Source organism: Ornithorhynchus anatinus, chromosome 11 (genome assembly GCF_004115215.2).
Source record: "Ornithorhynchus anatinus isolate Pmale09 chromosome 11, mOrnAna1.pri.v4, whole genome shotgun sequence".
Classification (NCBI taxonomy): Eukaryota; Metazoa; Chordata; class Mammalia; order Monotremata; family Ornithorhynchidae; genus Ornithorhynchus; species Ornithorhynchus anatinus.
The window spans coordinates 30,003,492-30,029,343 of NC_041738.1; the positions used below are offsets into that span (position 1 = coordinate 30,003,492).

The window sequence follows — 25,852 nt, forward strand, 5'->3', positions numbered from 1 at the left end:
CGCCCAAATGGATCTGACAGACTAGAGGGGAAGACGTACTTTGAAATAAATTACAGACAGGGGAAAAGGCAGAATGTAAGACTGTGTTCATCAGTGTTTTGGGGTGTGTATCAAAGTGCAGATGCAACAAAGAGGGAGGGCAAGTAGGGTAAGAAAATGAGGAGGTAGGTAAGGCTTCTTGGAGGGTAGATGATTTTTGGTAGGGCTTTAAAGAGAGGGAGGAGGGAATTCTAGACCAGAGAGGACCTGGGCAAGGGAGTGGCAGCAAGACAGAGATCAAGGTATAGTGAGTAGGTTGGCATTAAATTAAATTCTGTACTTCCCAAGTGACCAGTTCAGCACACACCGAAGGAGTGCTCAGTATAAGCTTTTAATCTTACTGTCAGTCAATCAGTGGTGTTTATTGAGTATCATTCTAAGCACTTGGGAGAGTATAATGGACTAGAATTGGTAGACTTGATCGCTGCCCTCAAGGAGCTCACAGTTACTACTTCTAGGGTTGGGACTAGTTAAGAGATTGATCCATTGATAGTGGTGTTTTTCTTCATTTGCTGTTTTGATGTATTTTCCTTCAGCACTTATGTTCATATCAGTAAATGATGTTATTTATATTAATGTCTGTCTTCCCTTCCAGACTGTAAGCTCTTTGTGGGCAGGGAACGGGTCTACCAACTCTGTTGTATTGTTCTCTCGCAAGCACTTAGTACAGAGCCCTGCCCACAGTAAGTGTTCAGATACCATCAATGATGATGATCTCATTCCCTTGGACCCTGGTTTTTCCTCTGCTTTCTCGTACATCTTTGCGCTTCCATGAATATGACTACCACAAACCAAAGTTGCACAAGCGTTTCTTCGTCTTGCTCCTAGGTAATGGACGGTCCAGGTGAGAACGAACCCGATCTGAAACCTTCAATGCACCCTCGCTTCTGCGAAGAAATCAAAAGGAACCTGCCTTCCTACTCTGCGCATTTCATTCGAGTGTTTCAGAACAAAACATTCCACGTCTACAAACTGTCCAGACACAAGTGATGTTACTTCCCAGCAACTCCCGATTCTGATGCAGGTGAAATTCCTTTATTATGAGCCTGTTAAAAAACAGTCTCTGGGTAACAAGGTGGCATTGAGCTCTAATGGGCTGCTTTCCCCTGTTCCAATACAGCCTAGTACCAACATCAGAAGGCTTGTTCAAACTGAATTTCACCAGCAGTATAATGCTGTGACTACCTTAGCAACTACTAAATAAGTTTACAGAAATATTAACATATTGAGAGGAAATCGTTTAAATGGAATTCCTTTTTCTCACCTGTAATTCTGCGTTGGCATTCATCAGTCAGTCAGTTTGTGAACAGCAGTTTCTGTCAAGGACCCAGAGCCCGCTGGTTTTCGGGGGAAGCACGTTCAGGCTGAAGCATTTTGGGCAGGATTAATCATAGAGTTCAGGCTCTGGGATGCTTCTGTTTGTTGAGGTGGGAGTGTGTGGCCTTTCAACTGTTCTCTTTTGACATTTTGAGGGCCCATGTAAAAATGGCTGCTGTTTCCCTTCCTTATCTGTACTTCAAACACTTTAAAATAATGCCTATTTTCCTTCCCTTTTAACTTTGAATAATTCTGTATTTGCTATGTATTTCTTGAGACATTTTCATTGAAATCTGTTTATAATGGTCAGCACTTTGGTAAGATTGTTTTGAGTTAAAAGCAGAGTTTTCAAACACTGGAGCATAAAGATTACAACTGAAGAATGTGTGGTCCTTAGAATGGCCCCCCGAAAAAAGTGTGATTGGTTTCATAGTGAATTTAGATGGAATTGCTCTGGCTCTTTTATTTAGTCATTTCGAAGGTAATTAATGCATTTATGAATTTTTTTTTATTCTGTTTGTAACTTTTGTATTTTGCTTCCTAGAAATTTGCAAATTCTGTGTCTAAGTGCCATGACTAGGTTCTCTCACTCACCATTAGGGTATTTTTTAGGACAGGCCTTCCGGCTTCGTGTAGACTTTGACTTGTGTCGTCTCCAATCTCAGTGAGGCCCCCGCCACTGTGTTCTTCTTCCTGGGAAGAGCTGAGAGTTAGTGAAGGTCCAACCTAGAACCGAAATGCTTATGAGCATTTCTAGAGCGCTGCATGAACAAGACTTCCTGATGATAAGTACTGTTACAGTAAATTTCTAATGATGGGAAAATTTAAAAGCATATGGTGCTTTTAATTAATTGGAGATGGTAATGAGATTAAGTTTCACCCCTGCGCCGCACTCCAATTACAGATGATTTAACAACTTTCCCCTTGAAGTTGCGCTGAGATAGAATTACCAAGGGGAGTGAAATGAATCTGTCACCCATTCAAATAATTGTATATTCCATAAATACTCATTAAGAACAACTCCAAATCTTTCTGCCCCTTCATGTTGAACACAAAAAGGAAAGTGAGCTTTTATCAAAACTTATTTAAATCAAATGTTGGCTGTGGTTGGGTTATTAAATTGCAACTCCATCGCCATTTCTCTCTTACGTCCCTTAATGAGGTTGGAGACCACTACAGTTTAACACGACAATAATAAAACATCTTAATCAGTATTAAAACTTTAATTAAGCCAGTAATGATGCATGGCTGTTTCAGCTGACAGCATGGGTCAGTACATCCTTTAGAGAGTGCCTTACAGTAATTGAAATCAAGCACATGTAAGGTACATGGTGGTAGAATATGGTGGTTTCTTTTTACTTTTGTGTCTTTTGCACTTACTTCCTGAAAATTCACTTTTAGTATTCCGCTTTGGGTTGTAGATACCGGGCTGAAAAATTGTACGCAAACCTTGATGTTAAACATTTAAAACATAGCTGGTGTAGAATGTTTTTTTTCCAAGTGACAGTAATGTCTCCAAAACATTCAGTGTAGTTCCCCACGTTTCATGAAAAATATGAAGTGCCAAAAATTTTTGCTAGAGCCCATGAACTCCCACCCTGAGGAAATTTTGCTCATTTATATCTACTGAAAACACTGTGACCATGTACAATAGAACTTTTTACTTTTTACACACCAAATTCCTTAGAGGATCATATGGGGCATATTTGGAGTGTTGAGGTTAACGTATGCAGAAACTCACAGAGCCTGGCTGATGGGCAGAAGGAGGAACTAGAGAAATTAAGTCATGCCCTCTGTTTCCATCCCTGTCACTGCCCTGGAGCAAGTCCCTTGAGTGCTGTAGGCAACAATCCCTCCTCCCAAAGACAGCATGAGGCTTTAGGAATGTTTCTGGGAATCCTTAAAATGGCAAGGGGCTTTCTGTGCACAAGTCGGTTTCCTGATTTTGCACCCTTTCTGCCACCTTTTCTTAAAAAAAAATCCCGGCTCATTTCAGCATTTCTTCCTGGAGCACCCTTCATGCTGGCAGTGAAGAAGGTAGGAACAGAGCCCTTACCTGGCCCCTAACAAAAAAAAAAAAAAAAGACTACTGTTCATGAGAACAGTCAGACATCTTACCGCCTTCTTTCACAAGTTCAGGTCAGTGCACACAATTATTCCCTTTCAAATATGCTATGTTCCTCTATCCCATGTAGGACAGGGACCATGTCCAACCTAGTTATCTTGTATCTACCCCTGCACTTAGCTTGGCACCATGTAAGTGTTTAACAAATGCCACAAGTATTATTGGTATTTTTCAGAAAGATGTTAACTGCAACTTATTAACATTCCCAGGTAACCTAAATGTCTGACATAGAAACAGTTTGGAGTTCCCAGGAGGTGGATAGGAACCCAGATTGCCCAGTCTTATTAACCATTAACCCTGCCCCTAGTTTACCTGCAGCACAACCTTTAGGCCAGGGAGACCTCAGCTTCTGTCTGGTCACGGAGAGCGTTTTCTCGGTGAGAGGGGAGCCCGTCAGCTTTCCTAAGGCCGATGGTTTTCTGGTTTCAACATCCTATGGGTGAGATCTTATAGAAAACTATTTTATAATTTGTTGTACTGAACCACGTGAATATTGTATACTAAATAAAGTCATGTCCTTTGGCAATCACGTAAGGCACATGTTTTTCATTTTTCTGAGGGCGGCAGACTAAGGATTTATAGACGCTTTCACCGCTTTGAACTTTGTGCAGGAAAAATAGTCACTGTCGTGGTTCTTTCAGCGACCTGCTTAAAATGAACATGACGGCCGGCTGCTTGCTTAGTAGAAACTCCAAGGTAGCGATTTAGCCGTCGTGCTTGTTGCAGCAATTATCACGAGTGGTAAAATCAATTTGCTCTGACCTTTGGGAAGCAGATTCTGCTTTTTTGTTCATTTCTCAAGCTTTGGTAATTTTGTAAGACGGCAAACGGCAAGAAGTCTGTGGGGAAGAAGTGCAGAAAATAAATGCAGGTGACTGTCACATTATTCAGAGATCCAGGGTAAGGTTGTTAAAAGTCCAGGCACAGATTCACATTAGCAAGACAAAGTTTTGTAAATTTAGGCATAGATTAGCAGTACCCCGAATCTCTCCATATTTCTGGAAGATGACATTAATGAGGACTTGCTAAGCAAAAGCAAAGAAAGAATTCAGCCACTTGGATGAAGCGTAATTATCTGTTGGAGGTTCACATTTCCTTCTCTGCCCTTTCTTCTAGAAAACGTTTTAACCAAGCCTTTCCAACCACAGTAAATAATGGCAGTTTATGGTGATTCTCCACTCTCCAGGTTGAATTATGACAACTAATATGTTCCGGAACTTGCAGGGAACGTGTCTACCAATGAGTTTCCCAGGCACTTAGTACAGTGCTCTGCACACAGTAAGTGTTCAGTGAATGATCGATTGCATCCGAACAGGCTACCAAGAAGCAATTTTCAAGAACACATTTAAGGCTACTGCCTACTTGCTGCCCTCAACTGAGGGTTTCAAGTGTCGTGCCTTTTAGTCACCCACAATACATCTACCCTTAGAGGTCTGCCTTATATTATTTAACACCCACCCCTATATCAAAACCTGACTGCCCGGACATTTTGAGTCAGCATTACCCAAATGTAAACAACCTCCCCACCTCGGCTGAAATTAAGGCAGCTATGTTCCCAGTCTGTCCCAGATTCTCAGGGCATGACCCCTGAGCATACAGCCGCAGAAAATTGAGAAATGGTTGATGCAGTTATCAGTTAACTGCATCACATTCAGAGGATTCATTCAATAAGAACATCGCGTCACTGCAAGATGCTGAAACAGATAGAAAAGTTAGTTACTTCACCATCAGTTAAATTTTGGGAATTAAGCTTCGTGCCAGTTTTCAAGAAAGTGAATGAATATGTAAAAAATGATTGTTGAGGCCTCTGAGGGAGAAAGGAGATAAGAAGTGTACAGAGGAATTTAGAAAGAGTTGTCCTGCTGTAGGTCTTCTGTGAAGGCAGGACAACTTTGGACAAATGCTTCACTAGAGCTGAAAGATTACTACAAAACAAGCTTCAAATTCTGCAGCTTCTTGCAAAAATGCATGCAATTCTTCATTCAGTGAATGTTGTCTTATGCTTTGAATTAAATTTCAGGTCATTATTTGATGAGAGACTTTGCTTGCCATGCAGAGATCTGTAAAGACTCTGAAATCAGAAGATGAGCAAAATTATCCGATTATGGGAAGATGTAACAGTCTAGGGATCCACAGATTGATTAAATTTATTTATTACTGGTATGTGAGAATGGTTGCAGCATCTGTGGAAGTCCTGCCAGCTGTCCCTGTTCTGGGAAATGGCAGGATCCTGCCGTGATGAGTGTTTTCATAAAAAAATAAGAGAAATGTCTAAGTGTGTGTGAGCCTGCATGAGACAGGAGAATGAGTAAGGAAACCTGATTTCAGGACTCAGAGTAATTAGGACAACAGCGGGCTAATTAAGGCACGAAAATGAAACTATTAGCATTTTCTCTTGCAAGAGAAGGCAATGGCTCTCCCCACCCCCCAGGGAAATGACACCTGCAAACAATTATCACTGCCTTATTATTGCTATTAGGATTATTTACATAAGTTGTGTTCATCTAGCATTCAGCATTGTTAAAGATTTTCAAAACACCTAGGCGTCACAGCATCTTCATGTGAACAGCGCTTTGGGATCCTTGAGGATGAATGGCTCACTGTAGAGAAAGTGATAATTATTAGGAGTCTTGCTTTTCTTTTGTTTTAAACTGCTCATTGTGAGCTGACATTTTAAATTCATTCAGTGGAAGAAATCATTTTTATTTCTAAACAGGCTCTTTGGGGAAAATGTAAAAATGGAAGGCTTTTCCAGTGTGAGTCTTACAGTCATTATATTTAACTCAAATGGCCATTACCGGGCAAGCAGAAATGTTCCCCGGTGCTTATTAGCAGAGAAATAAAAATGCTTTTAACAGTCCCCAGAGCTACATCCACTTAAAAGGCCAGCAGGAGGGAACAGCGGTGGACCTAGAAGGTAAGATAGGCAGGTGGCTTCGGAGGGGAAAGGGATCGGCTTTCAATTTGTTCTTCCACCAGCTGCGCGGGAGTGCCCACCGCCTGCTAACCCTACTCAGCTCCACTCTAACATATCGTTTTCCCCAGGTCAGCCGAGCCTGAAGGGATGGGCCTGGGAGGCCGCTGGTGTGTGACTGCCTGCTGAGCATGGGGGAAGACCCCACGAGGACCGCAAAAGTGGAGGCCCCCAACTCCGGGCCTAATCCGGCACCCCAACTGCTGCTCCACAATAGTAAGAGCTAGGATGGCCAGAGAGTGCGGAGCCTGTGGTCAGGGCCTTGCTGGCCTGGAGCCCCTCCCCGGGTGCTGTCAGCCTCAGGTTCATCCTTGAAAACAGAAGGTACCTTTCTCTTCTCCCCAATCGACTGGAAGGCTCCAATCACTTATTCAATCGATCTATGATATTTATTGAGTGCTGAGTTTGGAGGGGCAGCCACAGGTAGGATGGGAGGCGGAGAAGGAGCCTGCGAAAGAGACTGAAAATAAGCGGCTAGAGAGACAAGAGAAACAGGAGAGGACGGTGTCAGTGAAGCCAAGGTACAGTGTCGAAAGGCAGCTGAGAGGTCGAGAAGGCTTAAGATGGAGTAGAGGCCACAGAATTTGGCAAGAAGATCATCGGTGACCTCTGAGAGGGTAGCTTCAGTGGAGTGAGGGGGGCAGAAGCCAGGTCGGAGGGGGTTGAGGAGAGGAAGTAGAGGCAGCAGATGTAGACAACTCGCTCAAGGAGTTTGGAGAGGAATGCTACGAAAGAGTTGGGGTCATAATTGGAGGGAGCTGTGGGCTCAAATGAGGGGCTTTTTTTTTTTTAGGATGGGGAGGCACGAGCATGTTTGAAAGTGGTACAGAGTGAACAGTCGAAGGTGGCAGGGAGAGAAGAAGGAAAGGGGCAAGCACTTTGATAAGGTGCTAAGGGATGGGGTCTGAGGCCCAGGTGGAGGGGTTAGATTTTGAGAGGTGGTGGGAGACCTGTTGAGATACTGTTGGGGAAAGATGGGCGAGTTAAGGCAGGGCAGAAGGACAGAGGGCCTGGAGAAGAACAGGGGAGAGTTTAGGGAGATCATACTTGATGGCTCCAATTTTCTCAATAAAGTACGTGGCCAGTTCATTAGGTGGGGTGGAGCAGGAGGTCAGGGGAGTTGAGGAGTAATAGAAAGTGAGCAGCAAATGTGGTCGTGAGGAATATCTGTGTGGATATGGAAGTCCCCAAGCATCAGTGGTAGGCATGGAGAGAGAAGGAATGAGAGAAGATGATCAAAATGGTTCAGAAAGTTGGAGGTAGGGTCTTGGGGCTGGGAGGAGGGAATAGATGACCGTGACTAGTAACTGGAGTGGGTGGTAGATGCAGGTGATATAGTCTTCAAAAGAAAGGAAAGAGAGGGATGAAGTGATTGATGCAGAAGCGGCACTGTGGAGCGAGAAGGAAGCCTACTTCTCCCCCTTTCCTCCTGAGTCTTGGATAGTGGGAGGTGAGCCCTCTGCCCCCAACAGGAGAGAGTGGCCGGAGAGACATTGTTATGTGGGGAGAGCCAGGTATCAGGGATGACGAGCTGAAGCAGTGATTGGGTCAGGAACCGATCAAGGATAAAGGGAAGCTTACCCATAACTGAGCCAGCTGAGGCTGTGAGGGGGTGCCACAGCTACAATCCTTGGGGAAGCTCCAGAAGACTGCAAAATCAACACCCTCATCCCTGGCCTAAAATTTCCAATTAACCTCTTAGAGATCTTAGCTTAGAGTGGTACACATCTCTGTATTTTTCATTCCTGTTTGGTAAACATACCTATTCCCTTTCTTTTTACCAGCCCATCTCTCCCTAAGACCAGATCACCAATTGTGTTGCTTTTACTCCTCACTCGCTTGTTACTGGCAGTAATGGTAACCTGAGGCTTTCTCTCAAACAGTGACTGGAGGGAGAACCCAGCCTGGGAGAGATTTCGGAGAGCCGAGTGCAACGACAGACAGGGCCAGTGACCTGAGGGACCTGGTGGCCACCAGTTCAATGGTTTGCACCTGACTTTTCACCATTAGTCTCCCCACCTGTAACTCGCTGGGTTAGCTGCTCAGAAAAATGTAAAATCATTTAGGCAGCATTCCTAAGAGTCTGCCTCCACTTTACAGCACAAAAACCCAAAAAACTTTTGGGTTTGAGGCAATTAAATCTCACTTCAGATTTTGCATTCATTTACTAAATAATAGTTCAAATCCAAAACAGGTTAGAATGGATAGTGCAAGAGGCCTCCTCTCAGATAGCGGTTTTAACATTGATTCCAGTTTACATATAGGTAAGTATTTTAAGATGACTGATCAATTAGAAAAAAAAATTCTAACAGAGAGCTGAAAGTATATACTTTGCCTGCAAATTTCAGCACACTATGATTGCTGTAATGATTTTAGTGCAAGACAATTGTGGTTTCCCCAGAAGCAAAGTTGAATGCCACATTATTTGCTGTGATGAGTTGACAGCCAGCATTTTTGTTTTTTCATACATTTTACAGTTAACTAAACCTTGGGGTCGGGGCCCAGCCTCTGAATTAAGCTATTTTTGACTAGAAGATTCTGGAACCCTGGGATCCAGTCAAAGAGATTTTTTGGCCTCATTTTTTTTACCCAAGAGAGAGCCACCCTAAGGCAACAAAATTGCAGCTCAAATTTTCTTTTTCTTCCCAGGTTCAGTGTTCTTAAATTTCAGAAAACCTTCTCTGCACCAGTCATCAATATGGGTGAGTTCAAGTGCATTACATATTAAAACAGGTGGAAAATCTGACTTCGCCCAAAAAACCTGGAATTTCAGTTCATGTGGAATGGGCCCTTATGACTAAATTTATAAAATATCTAACAAGATTCTCCACACTACCTGTTTAGGTTGCCTTAAAAACATAGGATTGGATTTAAACTTAGAAGGAGATTAATTTGAGGAAAAGATATAAAAGTGAAATTTATTTTAAAAAAAAAGAAGTTACCTTTTCAGCAAGTACCTTAAATCTTTAATGTGAGAGAACAATGAAACCTGAAAGTGGAGAAAAAGCATTGACATTTAAAAAAAAATGCTAAAGAGCCAGCTGCTTGCAGAATTTCAATCCTGGTTTTCTTGGCCCTCTATCACTTACTCCTTTAGCTGCCACTTCCTCTAGCCTCCGGAAGCTGGAAATGAGAAGTGGGAGTCCCTCCCCTAACCCCTTTCACAGCTCTGAGAGAAAGAACCAAAAAACACTTACCAGGCAAATCAGCAATCAGACCATCCCAACTAATAATATCCCTGGGAAGATGAGAGTAGAGAAATCCGGGCTGGAAAACCGGCATGGAAGGGTCCTGGAAGGAGGGAAACAGATTGGGTAAGAGAAGCGTCTCTTCTGTGAATATTTCTTGGAAAATCCTGTACTTTTATACCTATTTTATTTAAGAAGAATCTGAGATCAGGAGAGTTTAAACTTCTATTTCTCCTTAATGCCGTAGTGTAGAAGCAGCAATTACCTAAAAGTGTTTTCCCAAGAACGTGACTACAGTACTATGTGAAGTTCCACTCATTGCCATTTGAAACAGAAAAATAAATATTTTAAAATTACTTTTCCCTCATATGATTTTCAGTAATTTTAAGGGAAAACATTTAAGTATAATGAACTATGTCATCAACAGTACAGAGTCCTCATATTCACTGCTAATTCAGTGTTTCCAATCACAAAATAACATATAACAATTTTCAGTTCTAGATCTTTGAGGTCTACCATTAATCCCCAAATGTCATTTTAGTCAGTAGTCAGCTCCTTGTCCACCAAATAGAGTAGTTTACTAGGAATAAAATTGACTTTGCTTCATTTTCTTGCTCACCAACTGGTCGTGAAGGGCTAAGAAACTCAGTTAAAGAGCCAAACGGGAAAAGAAGCAACAAAAGAAGAGAACAGTCCACAGACTGCACCACCAGCCTCCAAAATGAATGACAGTGTCATTCAGACTAGGGTGCAAAGAGCATTTATCCCACTGAACATGGGCTCCTCGCTTCTGATTTGAAGAGAATGTGAAGGAAAACATCGGGCCTTTCCCCCAGAGCTTTACATAAGTCCTTAAGAGAATCAAGAGTAAACTGTTTTGTTCAGGATCTTACAGTACTGATTGCCATTTTCTTTGGCAGGACTCACCCCTCCTTGCTGGCGTGACAGTGGTCCTCATTTTGGCAGTCATCGCTGAAGTGACAGCAGTCCTTTGCGCACCATTCGCTCTCTCTCTCTCCATCTCATGCTGAAAAGTAGTAAATCTGCAAACCCCTGAAGAAGGTACCCGACCAGTCTTAGAAGTTTTTTAGAAAAATTAATAGGTTTGTTAACTCCTTAGGTCTGCTTCAGTGCCTATCACTGTCCTTTTATATGTTTCATTTGTACTCATTAATCTTTCACCAATCCCCTTCCCTCCCCCATAATTCTTATACTGTAGACCCCTTGGGGACTTAGGACCAGGTCTCTCTGCCAATATGTATTATTGTTTTGGACAGTGTAGATGCTTAAGTACTATTATGACTACTATTTAGGACAGCCCTGGTCACCACGACCATTATGACAGTGGCAGAAGCATCTGAGAATGTTAATTGGAGGAGCAGCGCGGCCTAGTGGGTAGAGAATGGGCCCGGAAGTCCAAAGGACCAAGGTACTAATCCCAGTGCCGCCACTGGTCTATTGTGTCACCTTGGGCAGGTCACTTCTGTTCTCTGTGCCCCAGTTACCTCATCTGTAAAATAGGGACTGAGATTGTGAACTCTATGTGGGACAGGAACTGTGTCTGACCCGATTATCTTGTATCTACTCCAGAGTTTAGTACAGTGCCTGGCATATAGTAAGCAACTTAACAAATACTACAGTTACTATTATTATTATCCCAGAAGTCACCTAAAATGCCTGGAATGCCCCAAACTATCCAGATTCTGAAACCAAATGAGTGTTGCTGAGATTTATAGTTCCATAAAATCCTAATTTACAGTTAATTTGGGTGGAGTATAATTCCAAGAAATACGTGGAGGTCCTTCCTTTTCCTATTTTGAATAAGAGTTTTAATTTAAAATCTCCCAATTTGCCAACTACAACTCTTTTCAGAGTTTGAAATAATACTGGCCTACATGTCTCTTAACTGAAGGGGACCTATCCCCCAAAATGAGATGCCTTAGCCTGTCATCCACAGAATTCAATTTAAATGGCAGGATTGGGCCTAATTTGAGACTATTACTGTTCCAATCCTGTGCAGTACTCATCACTTAGTCCAATAAAATCTGTTTAAGTTCTCACTTAGGTTTGCTATGTCATATTTGGTACATTTGTATGAAGTTATCCATAGCTTCTTATTCTTAACAAGAACAGAAAAATCTAGCCTTTTTGTTTGTCAGAAAAGTCAGTTAATTATATTTACGATTTAAGTAATTTAAATTTGTGATCTGAAGACTCAGCTATGGAGGAGTAGCAAAATAGCACATCCACAACAGATACTTGTGGTTCATATTTTGTGACGCCCTCATACTGCTTCTCTTGCCAATGACAATTCCATTACAAAAGAGAAATCAAAAATTCTTGAATTAAACCCAACCAGAAACACATAATCATTCACAGAAAAATGTCTGTTTTAAATGCAGCCCTGAATTTATGGACAACTGTCTTTTTAATTCTTTTGCAACGGACGTGCAGTAATATCCTGGTGACACAATGCAGCTGAGCCAGAGGTAACATGTTATCACAAACAACAGATCAGCACACTAATTCATTAGCTTTTTGAAGTACTTATTCTTATTAAAAAAACCAGACTTACTTGGCCATGTTCCCAGCCCTCTTCTTTATTATGACTGAGGGTGTTTTCCGTAATATCTTTGAGGTTATCAATAGCAAGAACTTTTTGATTTCTCCACTGAGTCTCCAGAAAAACAATACTGGCTAGGACTGAACGTAGACATGAAAGTAAAGCAGAGGATTCAGTGATTCACAAGCAGGAAGCAATGTCATTCGAACAGATTTGTAGAGGGGTGTAGTGGAAACAGTTAAAAGACTGAATCAGAATTGGAGAAGCACACCCAACTGCTGTGTTTAGCTTGCTTCATTCTATAGAAGAATGTCACTCTTAATGGAAGAAATCACTTTTTCCACGTGAGTGGATCACTAGCATAGACAGGACCATATATTAATGAAAGGAACAGAGTGCCTGTACAGAAGAATTAGATTACGAAATGTAGGCAAGGGACCCACAAAGAATGCATCTCAGACAAATCACAAGAGGAATGCATTACCTTATATAGACAAAAACAATAATGGTATGAAAGACAACCTTGACAATACGAAGGATGAAAATTCACACAAAAATTTTCACGCACTTTTTTTGTCTTAATGCCTACGTTCTAAAATATTTCCAAAAAGATGGCTTGTCACTGAGATGAACATCCTAACATAAGTAGCAATGCCCATTGTTTGAGAGAAGTTTGTCTCAATAACATGCAGATAAAATTATAGCACAAGAGAATTAATTTCCTGGTTACAAATGCCTCTTCAAAACATAAAGACAAAGAAGCATTTGCTCTAATCTTTTAGCTTAGTGAAATCTTGAAATCAGTCGTATTTATTGAGCACTTACGGTGTACAGGACACTGTACTAAGTGCTTGGGGGAGTATAACACAATAATATAACAGACACATTCCTTCCCCACATTGAGCTTATTAGCTTTTGACTATATATACTGATCAGTTGGATTTTTTCTTTTCTTGCTACTGAAAAGATTTAAAACCAAGGTAAACAGAATACTAAGGCCGTGGCAATCAGTGACACAAAAATTCAAAGTCAGATGGAGGTTTACTTAGGCTGGAAGCACCAGACAGACAGTACTAATTAATCTTTCCTCAGTTGATAATGGGTTTACTCTTACATCTACATCTATCTTCTAGGAGAATCCCAACAGTGCATGTTTTAATATTTTCATTTCCTTCTCCCTAGGAGTCAATGTCCTATTAATACAGGCCCACTTACACAACATTTCAATGAATATTAAAAAACTGAGTCACAGAAAAGATACACAGTATTGCTCACATAAACTATTCATCTGCCTGCAGGCAGGAGTCTAGAGAGACTTACTTATCATTGTAAATAGGGCAGATTGAGCCAACTGTCCATGCATGAGCCACTAGCCAGAATATGGTTGAGCAGTGTTACAATACCCAAGAATCACTAAATCTTCACCTATAACATATTTGGTACCTACTAAATTGAGGCATTTGAATCATCCAGGAGGCTGGTATTTTGGAATAGGGTTAGTTTAAAACACTCCAAAGTGGCGCTGCATAGTTATTTTTTAATTTTTCCCCCACCTTCCTAGCTCTGCTGCAAAAAGCAAAGTTTTACCGTTACCGCAAAATCAACCAACTAATTTCTGGGGAAGAATGTGTTTGTTTTTTCCTCTACTGAATTACCTCTAGAATCTCCCCTAAAAGGAGAATACAGTGTTTGTTGAGACTGCCTAAATTTCTGTAGCAGCTATGAAGGGCACATTTCCAGGGGAACTAAGTGGGGAGGCAGGAAGAAGGGAATCAGTGGAAAAGCTCATTTGCCTCAATTATCTACTCTATGAGAGCAGGAGCACTGGTATGACACTTTTGCCCATTGTTGAATATTTAGCTGCCTCTAAATTAAAAAGTCAAAAGACCCAAAAGTCAGAATAAATGACTTTTACTGAGCTTTTTTCATCCTAATAAATCTGTAGGAAATCATGAAACTTTGGTAAATTGAAAATCTGATGGGATCCACATATAGCTTGAGAAAGAGTACTCATATTTCAAAAGTCTTTTACCAAATACAGCTCAAAATGATCTCTTACTAAAATTTCCTACAGCTCAGAATGAGGGACTTAGTGGCTTTCTATAAGATTGTCATCTACATTTCTTCCTCAATTTGAAAATATGCCCCCCCAAAAGCACTGCAGTAGGGCTAGGAGAAACTGTTTAACTTAATGAAACTAACTAGAATCTGTGCTTTTTTTTAAAATAAAGTGATTACTGTGTGTCAAGCACTGTTCTAAGCCCTGGGGTAGATACAAGTTAATCAGGTTGAATTCAGTCCCTGACCTACTTGGGGCTCACCGTCTAAGTATGAAGGAGAACAGGTATTGAATCCCCATTTTATAGATGAGGATGTCATTTCAACAGATGTAAGGCTGTGCTATATCTGAGACACTTTTCTAGTCTTACATTTAATAGGATGTAAATCAAGGAAGTGCTCTCTGAGCAATTTCTTAATTACAGTGAATTGGCAAATATCAGTGATGAATAAGGATTTCACTTAGTACCATACATGAAGGATAAACTGAAAAGAGTGTACCCCGATCAAAATAAAGGAGCCAAATTAATCATATTTACTCCAGAATCCCTTTCTTCAGGTGGTCATGACAGCATAAGGGTGAGGAAAACAGGATGAAGATAGAGCAAATGTAGTTGCATAGCTACCTCGGAGGGCAGAAGAGCCAATGTGGGAGACAATCATGTAACTCAAGCTCAAACCAGTCTCCATTTGAAAGGTGATCAGAGTGCTCTCCCAGTTCCAGCCTGTTTAACCCCATGGGGCAGTGGTACTGAAATTAGGTGGGAGACTGGGAGATAGAAATAACTGAGGGAAGAAGAGTGGCCTAGTGGTTAAAGCATGGGCCTAGGATCTAATTCTACCTCTGCCACTTGTCTGCTGTGTGGCCTTGGCCAAATTCACAACTTCTCTGTGCCTCAGTTCCTCATCGGTAAAATGGGGATTAAGACTGTTAGCCCCATGTGGGACCAGGACTGTGTCCAACCTGATTGGCTTGTAACTGCCCTGGTGCTTAGTACCATGTCTGGCATATTGTAAGTGCTTAATAAATACCACAAAAGAAAAGGGTAAAGAAAAAAACCTGGTGACAGGGTCTCAGTACATACCACGTAGAAACAGTTGCCTTCCTATTGCATTCTCCATGACCATGTGTCCTGCAGGGCAGCTATAAAACAGAATTGAAGTATAGCAATTGCATTTCTTGATTAAAAAGGCATCTTTCTCCCAGGAATTAGGACATGATGCCATATACAAAACCTTACACAGTGCCATTACTGTATTCCACAGACCCAAAGCACACATCTGCAAACTACATTGCCAGTTGAGAATGCCCGCTAACCAATCTGAATTTCACTCCACACGAAAGGACAGTTGGTTCTTTCTACCTCTTTCAATGAAGAGCTGCCACCTTTCTGAGGTCAGTTCATTTCTCTGTAGCATTAACTTCAACTGTAAAAAGGAGCTTACCCCATTCAGGGTCAGAAGACAATCGGGAACATGGATGGCTAGCATTTGCAATAGGCAGTTAACTTTGGACATGCCATCAGTTTCACTTTCAGTAATTCTTTGAGACTTTTTTTTGTTTTTTACCTAATAGGTCTTTCAATCACCAGCAGGGATTTCAACCCCCATGTTCATTCCTGCGTTTGTGGCCAGAATTTTGTGCCAATGCATCTGACATATTAAGTCACAATGGATTTTCTGATCGAGTTTTTCAGTGACCATTTAAAATGTGCATTCTCCTATCAAATGTAGGATCTATTTTCTTTACATCGAATGGTCAAAATGTCTCTGAAAATAATGCTAGGCTTGCCCTTCCCCTTTAGTGTGTCCGATAGAGATAAACGATTCTCACCATTCAACTGTGATAGGGGTGAGAACCCAGGGCAATACAACCCTTGATGACCTTTAAATGGGTCAAGTTAGGTTTGCCCATGTTACAGTTACCTGCATTCACACTGCATTCTTAGGGCCTCAAAAATAAACTCTTGGTGGCAGGGATTGTTTCTACCGGCCTCTGAGGAACAGCCTCCCTTTACCTGCTGGTAGTCAGTAACTATCAAGTATACTTGATAGTATACTATCAACTCCTTCACCTGAACATCCAACAGCATTCAATATTTCTTAAACCTAACAGAGTCCACATATCCTGAAGCGCAAAATATAACAGAGGTTTGGTTTTGAAAATCACCCTGAAGGGCAGAGAATTAAAATAGTAGAGACCTGAAATACCAGTCAAGATCGACAGAAAGCACTCTATTTCAAATGCCTACTTCAGTCCCAGAGTTGGTGCTTTTTGGTCAGACCACAAAGAAAATGTTCCAAATAACTTGTAAACGAGTGTCTGCCTATGTCCTGGAGCAAGTGTTCATCGATTTACAGCTTTACGTTAGCGGTTGAGTGTGCCCGAACCAAGCGAAGCAGCATACCGGGCAATTATCCAGCTGACTAGTTCCATGAAATCCAACGAGTGGGTATTTTCACCTAAATTATTCGGTTGGGTTGCCTATGTGAAGCAAATCAAATTCTGTTGCCGAACTGTACATTCCAAGTGCTTAAGTATAGTGTTCTGCACACAGTTAGCACTCAATAAATACGATTGAATGAATGAATTAAATCAACCAGATCATTGCTGAATCTGCCACTTCCCCCGGGCTATGCAAGGTCCAGACACACTCTCCTTAAAGCTTTGTCATCTATAATTTTCCCCCAATTTCTCTGCTGACCGAAATAATGCTCTGTTTTCTGGAAGACGGACGTAGAAATAAATCTGATCCCTAAAATGCACCTTTGACCAATGACAAGCTCCGTTCTTACAATTTATTTATAGGAACAGGCAAATCAGAGTAGCGAAAACAGTCTGACCTTTAAAACTGTGATTCAAATTAACAGGACAAGTCTTTCCAAGGACCAGACTGCTGGAGTTGATAATCCTCTTTTGAAAAAAAGTCCAGCTGAGGCCCAGATTTCTCTTTTCCCACCTCCATCACAGTGGCTAAGGGTGAATACATTCTCCATTTGCTCTCTGGATCCTGGGGGCCATTCACCATCGTGTGTGCCGGAGGAGGGAAGTCTGATGACGTGGTCTCCGTTGCCCAGGTCTTAGGAGCCACTCGGGAACCCTAGCACCACCACATGTGGAAAGAAGAAAATCCATATGTACTTTATTCTGTTCAGAACTGTGCCTGGTCTGACTTTTTAAACTGCAAGGGGCACAATTCTAAGTTCTTTTTCAGAAATTCAGTCAAAGAAGAGACAATATGGGGCTCAAAAAAATAGACCAAAAGGTATCAAAGGAAAATCTCCATCTAAAAGAAGTTAGACACCCACCCATTGCTCCTAACCCCTAGCCACCACAAGGGGCTCTTCCAGTTTAGTTAGTTCAAGCCCAGACATCAAGCTTCCACCCACTAATTAAGATGCTGTGTTACCAAAAAACAAAATAATTTGAGAAGCAAGAGCTCTGAGGAAGGGGAAGGTGGGAACACAGTGACACGGGGACTGTGTCCAACCCCATAATCTCGTACTTACCCCAGTGCTTAGAACAGTGCCTGGCACATAGTAAGCACTTAACAAATACCATAATTATTAGAGAAGGAACATTGCCTATTGGAAAGAGCATGGGTCTAGGAGACAGAGAACATAGGCTCTAATCCCGCTCTGACAGTTGCTTGCTGGGTGACCTTGGGCAAGTCACTTAACTTTTCTGTGCCTCAGTTTCCTCAACTGTAAAATGGGGATTCAATACCCACTCTCCCTCTTAAACTGTGACCCTCACATGGGACCAGAACTATGTCCAACCTGATTAACTTGTATCGGCCTTGAGGAAGGAACAAGGGTGGAGCATGGGATATTGTTGGGGAGAAGGAAGGCTTGTTGAACTGTGACCTTTGCAGGGTAGAGATCACTGGTGTGCCAGTGTGGGTTGCCACATACCCCTGGATCCAGTAAACTGGACTGCTCTGGACTTCCTGGTATATTGGCTCATTCACTGGGTGGCAACTACACTGGGGCAGAGGGGTTGTGACTCTTGCAGGTTTTCTCTCAGGGACCCTGGTACTGTGTTGACAGAAGGCAGTGGTCGGCAACAAACCTATCATCTGATACCACTCTGTTGCATTCCCCCAAGCGGAAAGTACAGGACTGTGCACACTGTAATCTTCCAGTAAATACCATTGATGGAGTGAAATGGAAGGGTAAAATGTATTCCTCACCTTTTTTCTTGCCGAGCTCCCTGATATTCTGACAAACAGTGGCAACTGAAGGAATCCCATTCTCCAAAACATCTCTTGTGGACCCCACAGAAGGAGGCTCCCATCCTTTCTCGCTTTCATCAGTAAATACCCAACCTGGAGAGGACATGCAACGTAGACTTTAAAAGACAAAGAATCCACATTAAAGATATTGTTGGGTGATAATCCTGAAATAATATTACAGTGATCCCTCCAGACGGTAAGCTCACTGTGGGCAGGGGACAGTCTACCGACTCTGTTATGTTATAGTCTCCCAAGTGCTTAATACAGTGCTATGCCTACAGTAAGCACCTAATAAACGATTGACTGATTAACTGATTGATCCCAAACACACTCTGCCAAGGCAAACCCACAGGATTTAAAGTATTAACAAATTCCTTTAAGGGAATGGCTCTGTAGAAGCCCTTAGGCTCTCAATTTATATCATGGTAGAGTGGTCTATATTTATTGGCTAATATTCATCAGCAAGAGTTTAATATGAGGAGGACTGGAATTAATAGGAAATTCCTGTAAAGTTCAAAGCCTTACTTTGCCCTAACCTCCTATGTTTTAAATTGCACAAGGTGATAAAACGATCACCCACCTTGTGAAGAGGCTAGTTTGCAGAAAAAATGGCAGTGTGGCCACTGGATATATGCCTCGCATTAGATGAAGAGCCAAGAAGCAAAGAGGCAGAACAACAGAGACCCAGAAAAGAAGAAAACAATTCCCTTCAATTCCTTTTAAAGTCCCCAGTTCTGGGCAGGCAGGAAGTATAAGGGATTTTAAAATGAAAAACTTTGTTACTCTCCTAAGCTTCTCATATAGTATTTTGCAAAGTCTAGTCCTTTGTTGAGTAACCTGAAGCTACTGCTCACTCAGAGAAAAATGCAAGATTATTTAACCTAACTATTTAAAAACAAAAACCGCATATAGTTACGCCTGAGGCCTTCAAGGAAAATCCTAAATTTCTGAGCCCCCAAAATGGGCACCTGCTACATGAACTTTGAACCAAAGTTGACCCTGTTGGTGAAATCTCATTCATTACAAGAATCAGTAAAGGAGAAGGACTTGGACGTGAAAGTCAGAAATGCACCTATTCTGGCTCCTTGCCACTCAGGATGGGTATCACTCACGCCAGTGTTAAGAGGGGAAAGGCATGTCCCACCAACAGTAGGCCTTGTACTTGAATTTTCTTGTCATAGTAGTGATGATTTGAACTGAGTCATTCATACTCTCTTGCCTAATCCTCCTGTGTCCAGCTGCACACATTACGAGATGGCTGATAGGGGGAGAATCTCCCTGAGACCTCAACGAACAGCAGAAAGCACTGAGGACTAATAAGTGATACCAAAAAAAATCCAGAGTTAACTTTTGGTGGGCAAATTGCACAGGCCACCACTTAAATATCTGTGTATATGGAACAGATTTTTTCACACCACCCAATTGTAGAACTTGGTTCACAATGAACTATTTTCAGACCACAATACATGTAAGAAAATAAATATTAAAAGGCACCTATTTGTCAGGTTGCATGAACTAGAAAAGAGGAGAAATATATACACCCCTCCAAAAAAAAACCAAAAAAAAAAAAAACCAAAAACCCTACAACATTTTATTTTTATTCTCCAAGGATAGTATTCTGTCAATTTTTCACTGAGTACTAGTTGCCCAATTTGAAAGGTGCATTTCCTTGTAGGTGTCTGTTTTTTTCCACAAGAAATTTGAGGGTTTCAGACAGGCAGGACATGAAAAGTGAGCACACAAATCTGACAATTGTGAGTCCGTCCCAAAACTGAGATTGGGATAAGGCCTTGATGTTTCATGCCTCACCAGTCTCTGTTTTTTAGAATCTCACCAAATCAGTTACTTCATCAGTGACAATTATTGAGCTGTTTCATATTAAGGATAAACCTCAAGAACCACATTAAAATAAACTGTATTTTTAAAATGCCCCGGCCTCAGGGAAGAAGAGGCCCAATAAGATTAGTGAAATATGGATTTGAAGCTAGGCAGTACAAAGTGAATGCTTAATCCACCGAGACGATGCTCTTTAAACTAACTGAATACCTACTAGGGAGAGGTAGATTTAAATGCAAACAAGAAATCTAGCCCCCCCACAGTAAGAAGCAATACACTGTGATCATTTACTGTGCAAAAAGGACCTAATGGCTTGGTAATTAGAAAAAAAAACCCACAATATGAACTGTAAATCACTTTCAATATCTTTAGCTAACAGATAAACTTTCTGAACATTCACATGAAAATTCATCTAAATTCACCTATCATAAAATCAAATGTAAAATATGCTAATTTATGAAAAATTCCTTTAGTTACATCCTTTTCTAAACAGGCTCTGAATTGAAATATGAAATAAAAGATCTAATACTGTGAAACAAAAATAATTCCCAAATACAGTTTTTAAAAGTTCAAATATGTTTCTTAATTACTTTCTTAAAATGGAGTTTCAAAGGAACGGATGAGATAATGAATTACACAAATCCCAAAATCATACCGAAGCATTACTCCCTTTTCAATAAAAGTGATGCATAGTTATTAAAAATAAAACATGTATAGCTGAAGAATGGGAGTTATAATTAAAGTGTAAATAACCCAACTACAATAACAGTATAATAACCATGTCATCCTGATGTTCTCTGTGAATATAAATTTTTCCAAATGGCATTGTTCAATTATAAATTACAACCTCATTGATTATATCTTAAGAAATCCGTACCTCACTAAAGTTACAAATTAAATACTATGGTATATTGTGTATTCTCCTTGTCTATATGTCTATAATGTTCTAGAGCAATAGAAAGCAAGTTTCCATTTCAGAAGAAGAGATCACGCTGTTCATTATTATTATTATTATTATTATTATTATTTCTAAATAGTATTTGTTAAGTACTTACTATGTTCCAGGCACTGTATTAAGTGCTGGGGTAGATACAAGCTAATCAGGTTGGACACAGTCTATGTCCCACGTGGGGCCCACAGTCATAATCCCCATTTTACTGAGGCCCAAAGAAGTGCCCCTCTCCCTCACTGCCCCCCCCCCCCAAAACTGTAAGCCTGCTGTGGGCAGGGACTGTCTCTCTTTATTACTGAATTGTACTTTCCAAGCATTTAATACAATGCTCTGCACACAGTAAGTGCTCAATACATATGAATGAATCAAGTGACTTGCCCAAGTCACACAGCAGACAAGTGGCGGAGCCAGGATTAGAACCCAGGTCGTCCTGACTCCCAGGCCCGTGCTCTAGCCAAAGACCAGGCTGCTCCTCAGTTGGATTTTAAGCAGTGCAAGTTGGCTCCCAGTGAGGTGTTAATGGAATCTGATAAGTGTCTGAGTAAGGTCAGAGATATATGTACTTGATAGTTAACAGCAAGCACCTTGGATTCATTCAGTCGTATTCTTTGACCACTTACTATGTGCAGAGAACTGGATTAAGTGCTTTTGGAGAGTACAATATAACCATTAACAGAGACATTCCTTGCCCACAGCAGAGCTAACAGTTTAGAAGGGGGGGAGAGACATTAAATCAATGAATTTCAGATACGTACATACGTGCTGTGGGGCTAGGAAGGGGAATGAATAAAGGGAGCAGGTCAGGGTGATGGAGAAGGGAGTGGGAGAAGAGAGAGAGGCTTAATCGGGGAAGGCCTCTTGGAGAAGATGTGCCTTCAATAATCCTTTGAAGGAGGGGAGAGTAATTGTCTGTCAGATTTGAGGAGGGAGGGTGTTCCAGGCCAGAGGGAGGACGTGGGCAAGAGGGCAATGGTAAAATAGATGAGATTGAGGTACAGTGAGAAGGTTAGCATTAGAGGAGAGAAGTGTGCTGGCTGGGTTGTACTAAGTCTAATCTAGTAGTCTAGTCTACCACATGAGGTAGAAGGGCAAGGTGATTGAGTGCTTTAAAGCCAATGGTGAGGAGTTTTTGTTTGATGCGGAGGTGGATGGGCAACCACTGGAGTTTCTTGAGGAGTGGGGAAACATGTCCTGAACGTTTTTGTAAAAAGATGCTCTGGGCAAGAGAGTGAATTACAGACTGGAGTGGGAAGAGACAGGAAGCTGGGAGGTCAGCAAGGAGGCTGATAATAAGGCGGGATAGAATAAGTGATTGTATTAATGTGGCAGCAGTAGGTTCACGTCTACCTACCCTGTTGTATCCCAAACACACGGTATAGGCCTGAACATATTAAGGGCTCAATAAATACCATCAATCTATTGACTAAATTTCAAGGATTAGCTTTTTAAATCTTTCAGTGCTTTTTTGGTCTTCCAGAGACTTCTTGGATTTCACTTGGTGTGACGGAAGCCTTGCACTATTGCAGTTGTTCTGCAACCATCCCCCTCCTAACCCCTCTTTTCTAAAGAGATGACTGTTGACAATACAATTTTGGACAGCGTGGGAGTACACGCTATGGAGGAAAGGAATGCATTTTGCACTTAGCCCCAAAGTTCACAAAAGTCAGAGAAGTTAAACTCCACAACAGCTAACATCACACTTTCATTCTTCCTTCCAGAAACCAATAGAGAAATAACAAGGAAAAAACCCCCAGATCTATCAGGTGCAACTTAAATCATTATGAGTTTCTTAGCTTTGTGACACTATTGGGACTAGAATCATCCATCAAGCCATAATCAGTTAAGGGAAAGACACTGGAAAATGCCTTGAGACTAGAAGAACCTAAAAGTGGGTTTCTGTTTTCACCAAATCCCATAAAAATGGCATGCGACAAGTACTACATTAATCATTTAGGCCCCCCTCTAAAGTACCTGAACTCAAAAGCATTAGATGCTACACAGTGCGTTCCTTTTGAGAAATCTGTCCACTTCATTTTTCTCTTTGATATCTTCAGACTGTGATGAATTTGGAGGCATTAGCGTTCCCAACAAAAACCCCTATAATGGCAAAGAAAAATGTTCTGCCAGAGAATTGTTTGAGGGCTTTATTTTATTCAGCTAAACCTCTATATAACAACATCGAAGAGACCAATTTGCAATGACTTTGTTATATGGCGGCCCTCTTTAGAAAGATCTTTCAGTAATTGTGCTGGATGTGTCAGCTACCACAAAAAGCTTCTGACAACCACTACTAGACCTGCTGAGACCGTTTCCCTTTCACAGCTAAAAATAAAATGAACAGCATACCCACCACTGACACACACGCACCCACTCTCACACATATGCATGCGCACCCTTTAGGAATACACTTCTACTCAGGGTTGAAACTCAAAAATAAATAACTGAAAGGTGCAATATGACACACGTTTCACACGGATCACTCAGCGGAACATGCCAATATCAAGGACTAGGAGTGGTGGAGCGTAGGCCTGGGCTACTAGAAAAGATAGCACTAGGCTGACAGGTGGGAGAAGAGTCAGAGTTTGAAGGCTCCATGCATTTTCAGGTGGGATCAATTTTGTGTATCTGGAATTCAGGTAGAGCCAGACCCCTCTAGAATGTAACTCCCCCTCTAGACTGTAAGCTCGCTGTAGGCAGGGAATGTGTCTGTTGTGTTGTATTCTCCCTAGTGCTTAGTTCGGGGCTCTGCACACAGTAAGTGCTCAATAAATTATTTATATTTATATTAAAGTCTGTCTCCCCCAACTAGACTGTAAGCTCACTGTCAGCAGGAAATGTGTCTGTTTATTGGTGTACTGTACTCTCCCAAGTGCTTAATACAGTGCTCTGCACACAAAAAGCGCTCAATAAATACGATTGAATGAATGAAAGAATAAATACCACTGATTGACCATAGGGCTTGATGAGAATCCCTAGTAGCCAGAATCCATTCAGCATTCCTGGGGTGGGGAAGCCAGGGGAAAATGGAACTCATTGGCACCTGGGGTTCCCCAACAGAAAAAGGGATCTTAAAGTGTATTAAAATAAGTAGAGTCAGTAAATTAAACAGGACTTTGGTAAGACCAATGGGAAAACTTCATTCCAGGGCTAGAGCTCTTGGAATCTTTATTCTTAGAGAGCCCACAGTCAAATCATTGAACTTGGCTGAAAGACAAGGAGCCAAGAACAGATCGGACTTACATAAATGGCACAGCCAGTTTTAATCTTAAACGAGTCACTTAACTTTTCAGTTTCCTTCTGCCTAATAAGACAGTGTGATTGTGCACTGATATCACAATGCTACAATATTGGTGAAATATGATTATTACTATCAGCACGCCCCGTATTATGGAGTAAATGTATCTATTACCCAGAGCTTAGTACAGTGCCTGGCACATAGTAAGCGCTCAACAAGTACCATTTAAAAAAAGTTCTCTGTACTTCCAGGCCCTGGGTCAGATAAGGGGCCATCAGAGAGTGAGAGTCCATCTGGAACCTCTGTAATACACTCCAGAGATAGGAGTCTCTCAAAACTAGGCTTGATGAGAGGAAACCAGGCAAATCCATCTCCATGGAAACTGTTCTTAGCATGCTGGCAATTGGGCCATGAAATGGAGAAGGATAGTGACATCCGAAAGGGTATTATGAAGATTATGAAAAAAAAAATGCTTCAGTCGAAACTAGTTTTGATGCAGTTAAGTTTTCCTAACGATCAATAGAGATGTCTAGAACTTTCTTTACATGGAAGAAAGAATACATATGTTGATGTACGTTCTAATCTGTGGAACTGGTCTCTTGCCATAGAATACAGGTACTACCTAATTACGTGAAAAGCACAATTGAAAAGGCATGCGTTAAAAGGAAAACCCAGGAAATTAATCCTGGTTACATGAGAAAAGGGACTAAAACTAACACTAGACTGAAAACATGGAGGGAGAAAAAAACACATAAAAATATATTCTTTTTTTTTACATCTCCCTTTCTCTCTAGGTTGTCTGGGGTCAAGACTACACAGTGACCACAAACCTCAAGCACCACCTCCACATCTTAGAAGGAAACATCGTCCAGGACCTGCCTTAGTCGTGGTCACTCTTGTTCTTCTGAGACTATACTGTGCTAATGTGGCAACCGGACTGTGGGACTATGTCTCACTATCACCAAACCTGGGCCTTTCTTTTTTTAATGGAATTCGCTAAGTGTTCACTATGCATTTGGCTAGATACAAGCTAAATGGGTTGGACACAGTCTTAGGTCCCATTTTTCAGATGAGGTACCTGAGGCCCAGAGAAGTTAAGTGACTTGCCCAGGGTCGTATAGCAGACAAGTGGCGGAGCCGGTGCTAGAAGCCAGGTCCTCCTGACTCCCAAGCCTGTGCTGTATCCACTAAACCACACTGCTTCTCATTAGGCCACGCTGCTTCTCACTAGGTCACACTCCTTCTCAACCCATACTTCTGTTCCCTTAAATCTCCCACCCCACTCTAGATTTGATTCTTCCTCTTTTTGCACAGAGGCAAAACGGAGAAA

At 41.5% G+C, this 25,852-nt stretch overlaps 1 protein-coding gene and 3 long non-coding RNA genes across 6 annotated transcripts in view; 2 read left to right on the plus strand and 2 right to left on the minus strand.

The window, feature by feature from the left end:
- DPY19L3 (dpy-19 like C-mannosyltransferase 3) overlaps positions 1 to 4,010 on the plus strand; it is a 74,105-nt gene extending 70,095 nt beyond the window's left edge. Inside the window, 1 exon segment of the mRNA XM_007671485.3 lies at positions 868 to 4,010. Coding sequence (XP_007669675.2) covers positions 868 to 1,029 — 162 coding nt within the window. The 3' untranslated portion in view covers positions 1,030 to 4,010.
- On the minus strand, positions 1,972 to 6,968 carry LOC120638698. 2 transcript variants are annotated; one of them, XR_005660575.1, is made up of 4 exons: positions 6,784 to 6,968; positions 5,009 to 6,081; positions 3,794 to 4,320; positions 1,972 to 2,049 (listed from the first exon to the last, which is right to left on the minus strand). It is a non-coding gene; the product is annotated as an uncharacterized LOC120638698 (long non-coding RNA). The 2 variants fall into 2 exon arrangements; XR_005660574.1 differs by having other exon boundaries at positions 5,009 to 6,968.
- A 1,392-nt stretch (positions 6,969 to 8,360) lies between these two features.
- LOC114815011 lies at positions 8,361 to 25,546 on the plus strand. The gene is made up of 4 exons (XR_003762799.2): positions 8,361 to 8,439; positions 9,105 to 9,157; positions 10,564 to 10,705; positions 25,317 to 25,546. It is a non-coding gene; the product is annotated as an uncharacterized LOC114815011 (long non-coding RNA).
- Positions 8,428 to 25,852, minus strand: part of LOC120638697 — a 38,181-nt gene continuing 20,756 nt past the window's right edge. The window contains exons 5-12 of one of the 2 annotated variants that reach the window (XR_005660573.1): positions 23,259 to 23,384; positions 18,458 to 18,592; positions 17,109 to 17,365; positions 15,350 to 15,408; positions 12,219 to 12,346; positions 10,571 to 10,696; positions 9,653 to 9,746; positions 8,428 to 9,444 (exon numbers count right to left, since the gene is read on the minus strand). This is a non-coding gene — a long non-coding RNA (uncharacterized LOC120638697). The remainder of the gene's footprint in view (positions 9,445 to 9,652; positions 9,747 to 10,570; positions 10,697 to 12,218; positions 12,347 to 15,349; positions 15,409 to 17,108; positions 17,366 to 18,457; positions 18,593 to 23,258; positions 23,385 to 25,852) is intronic. The other variant, XR_005660572.1, reaches the window with a different exon arrangement.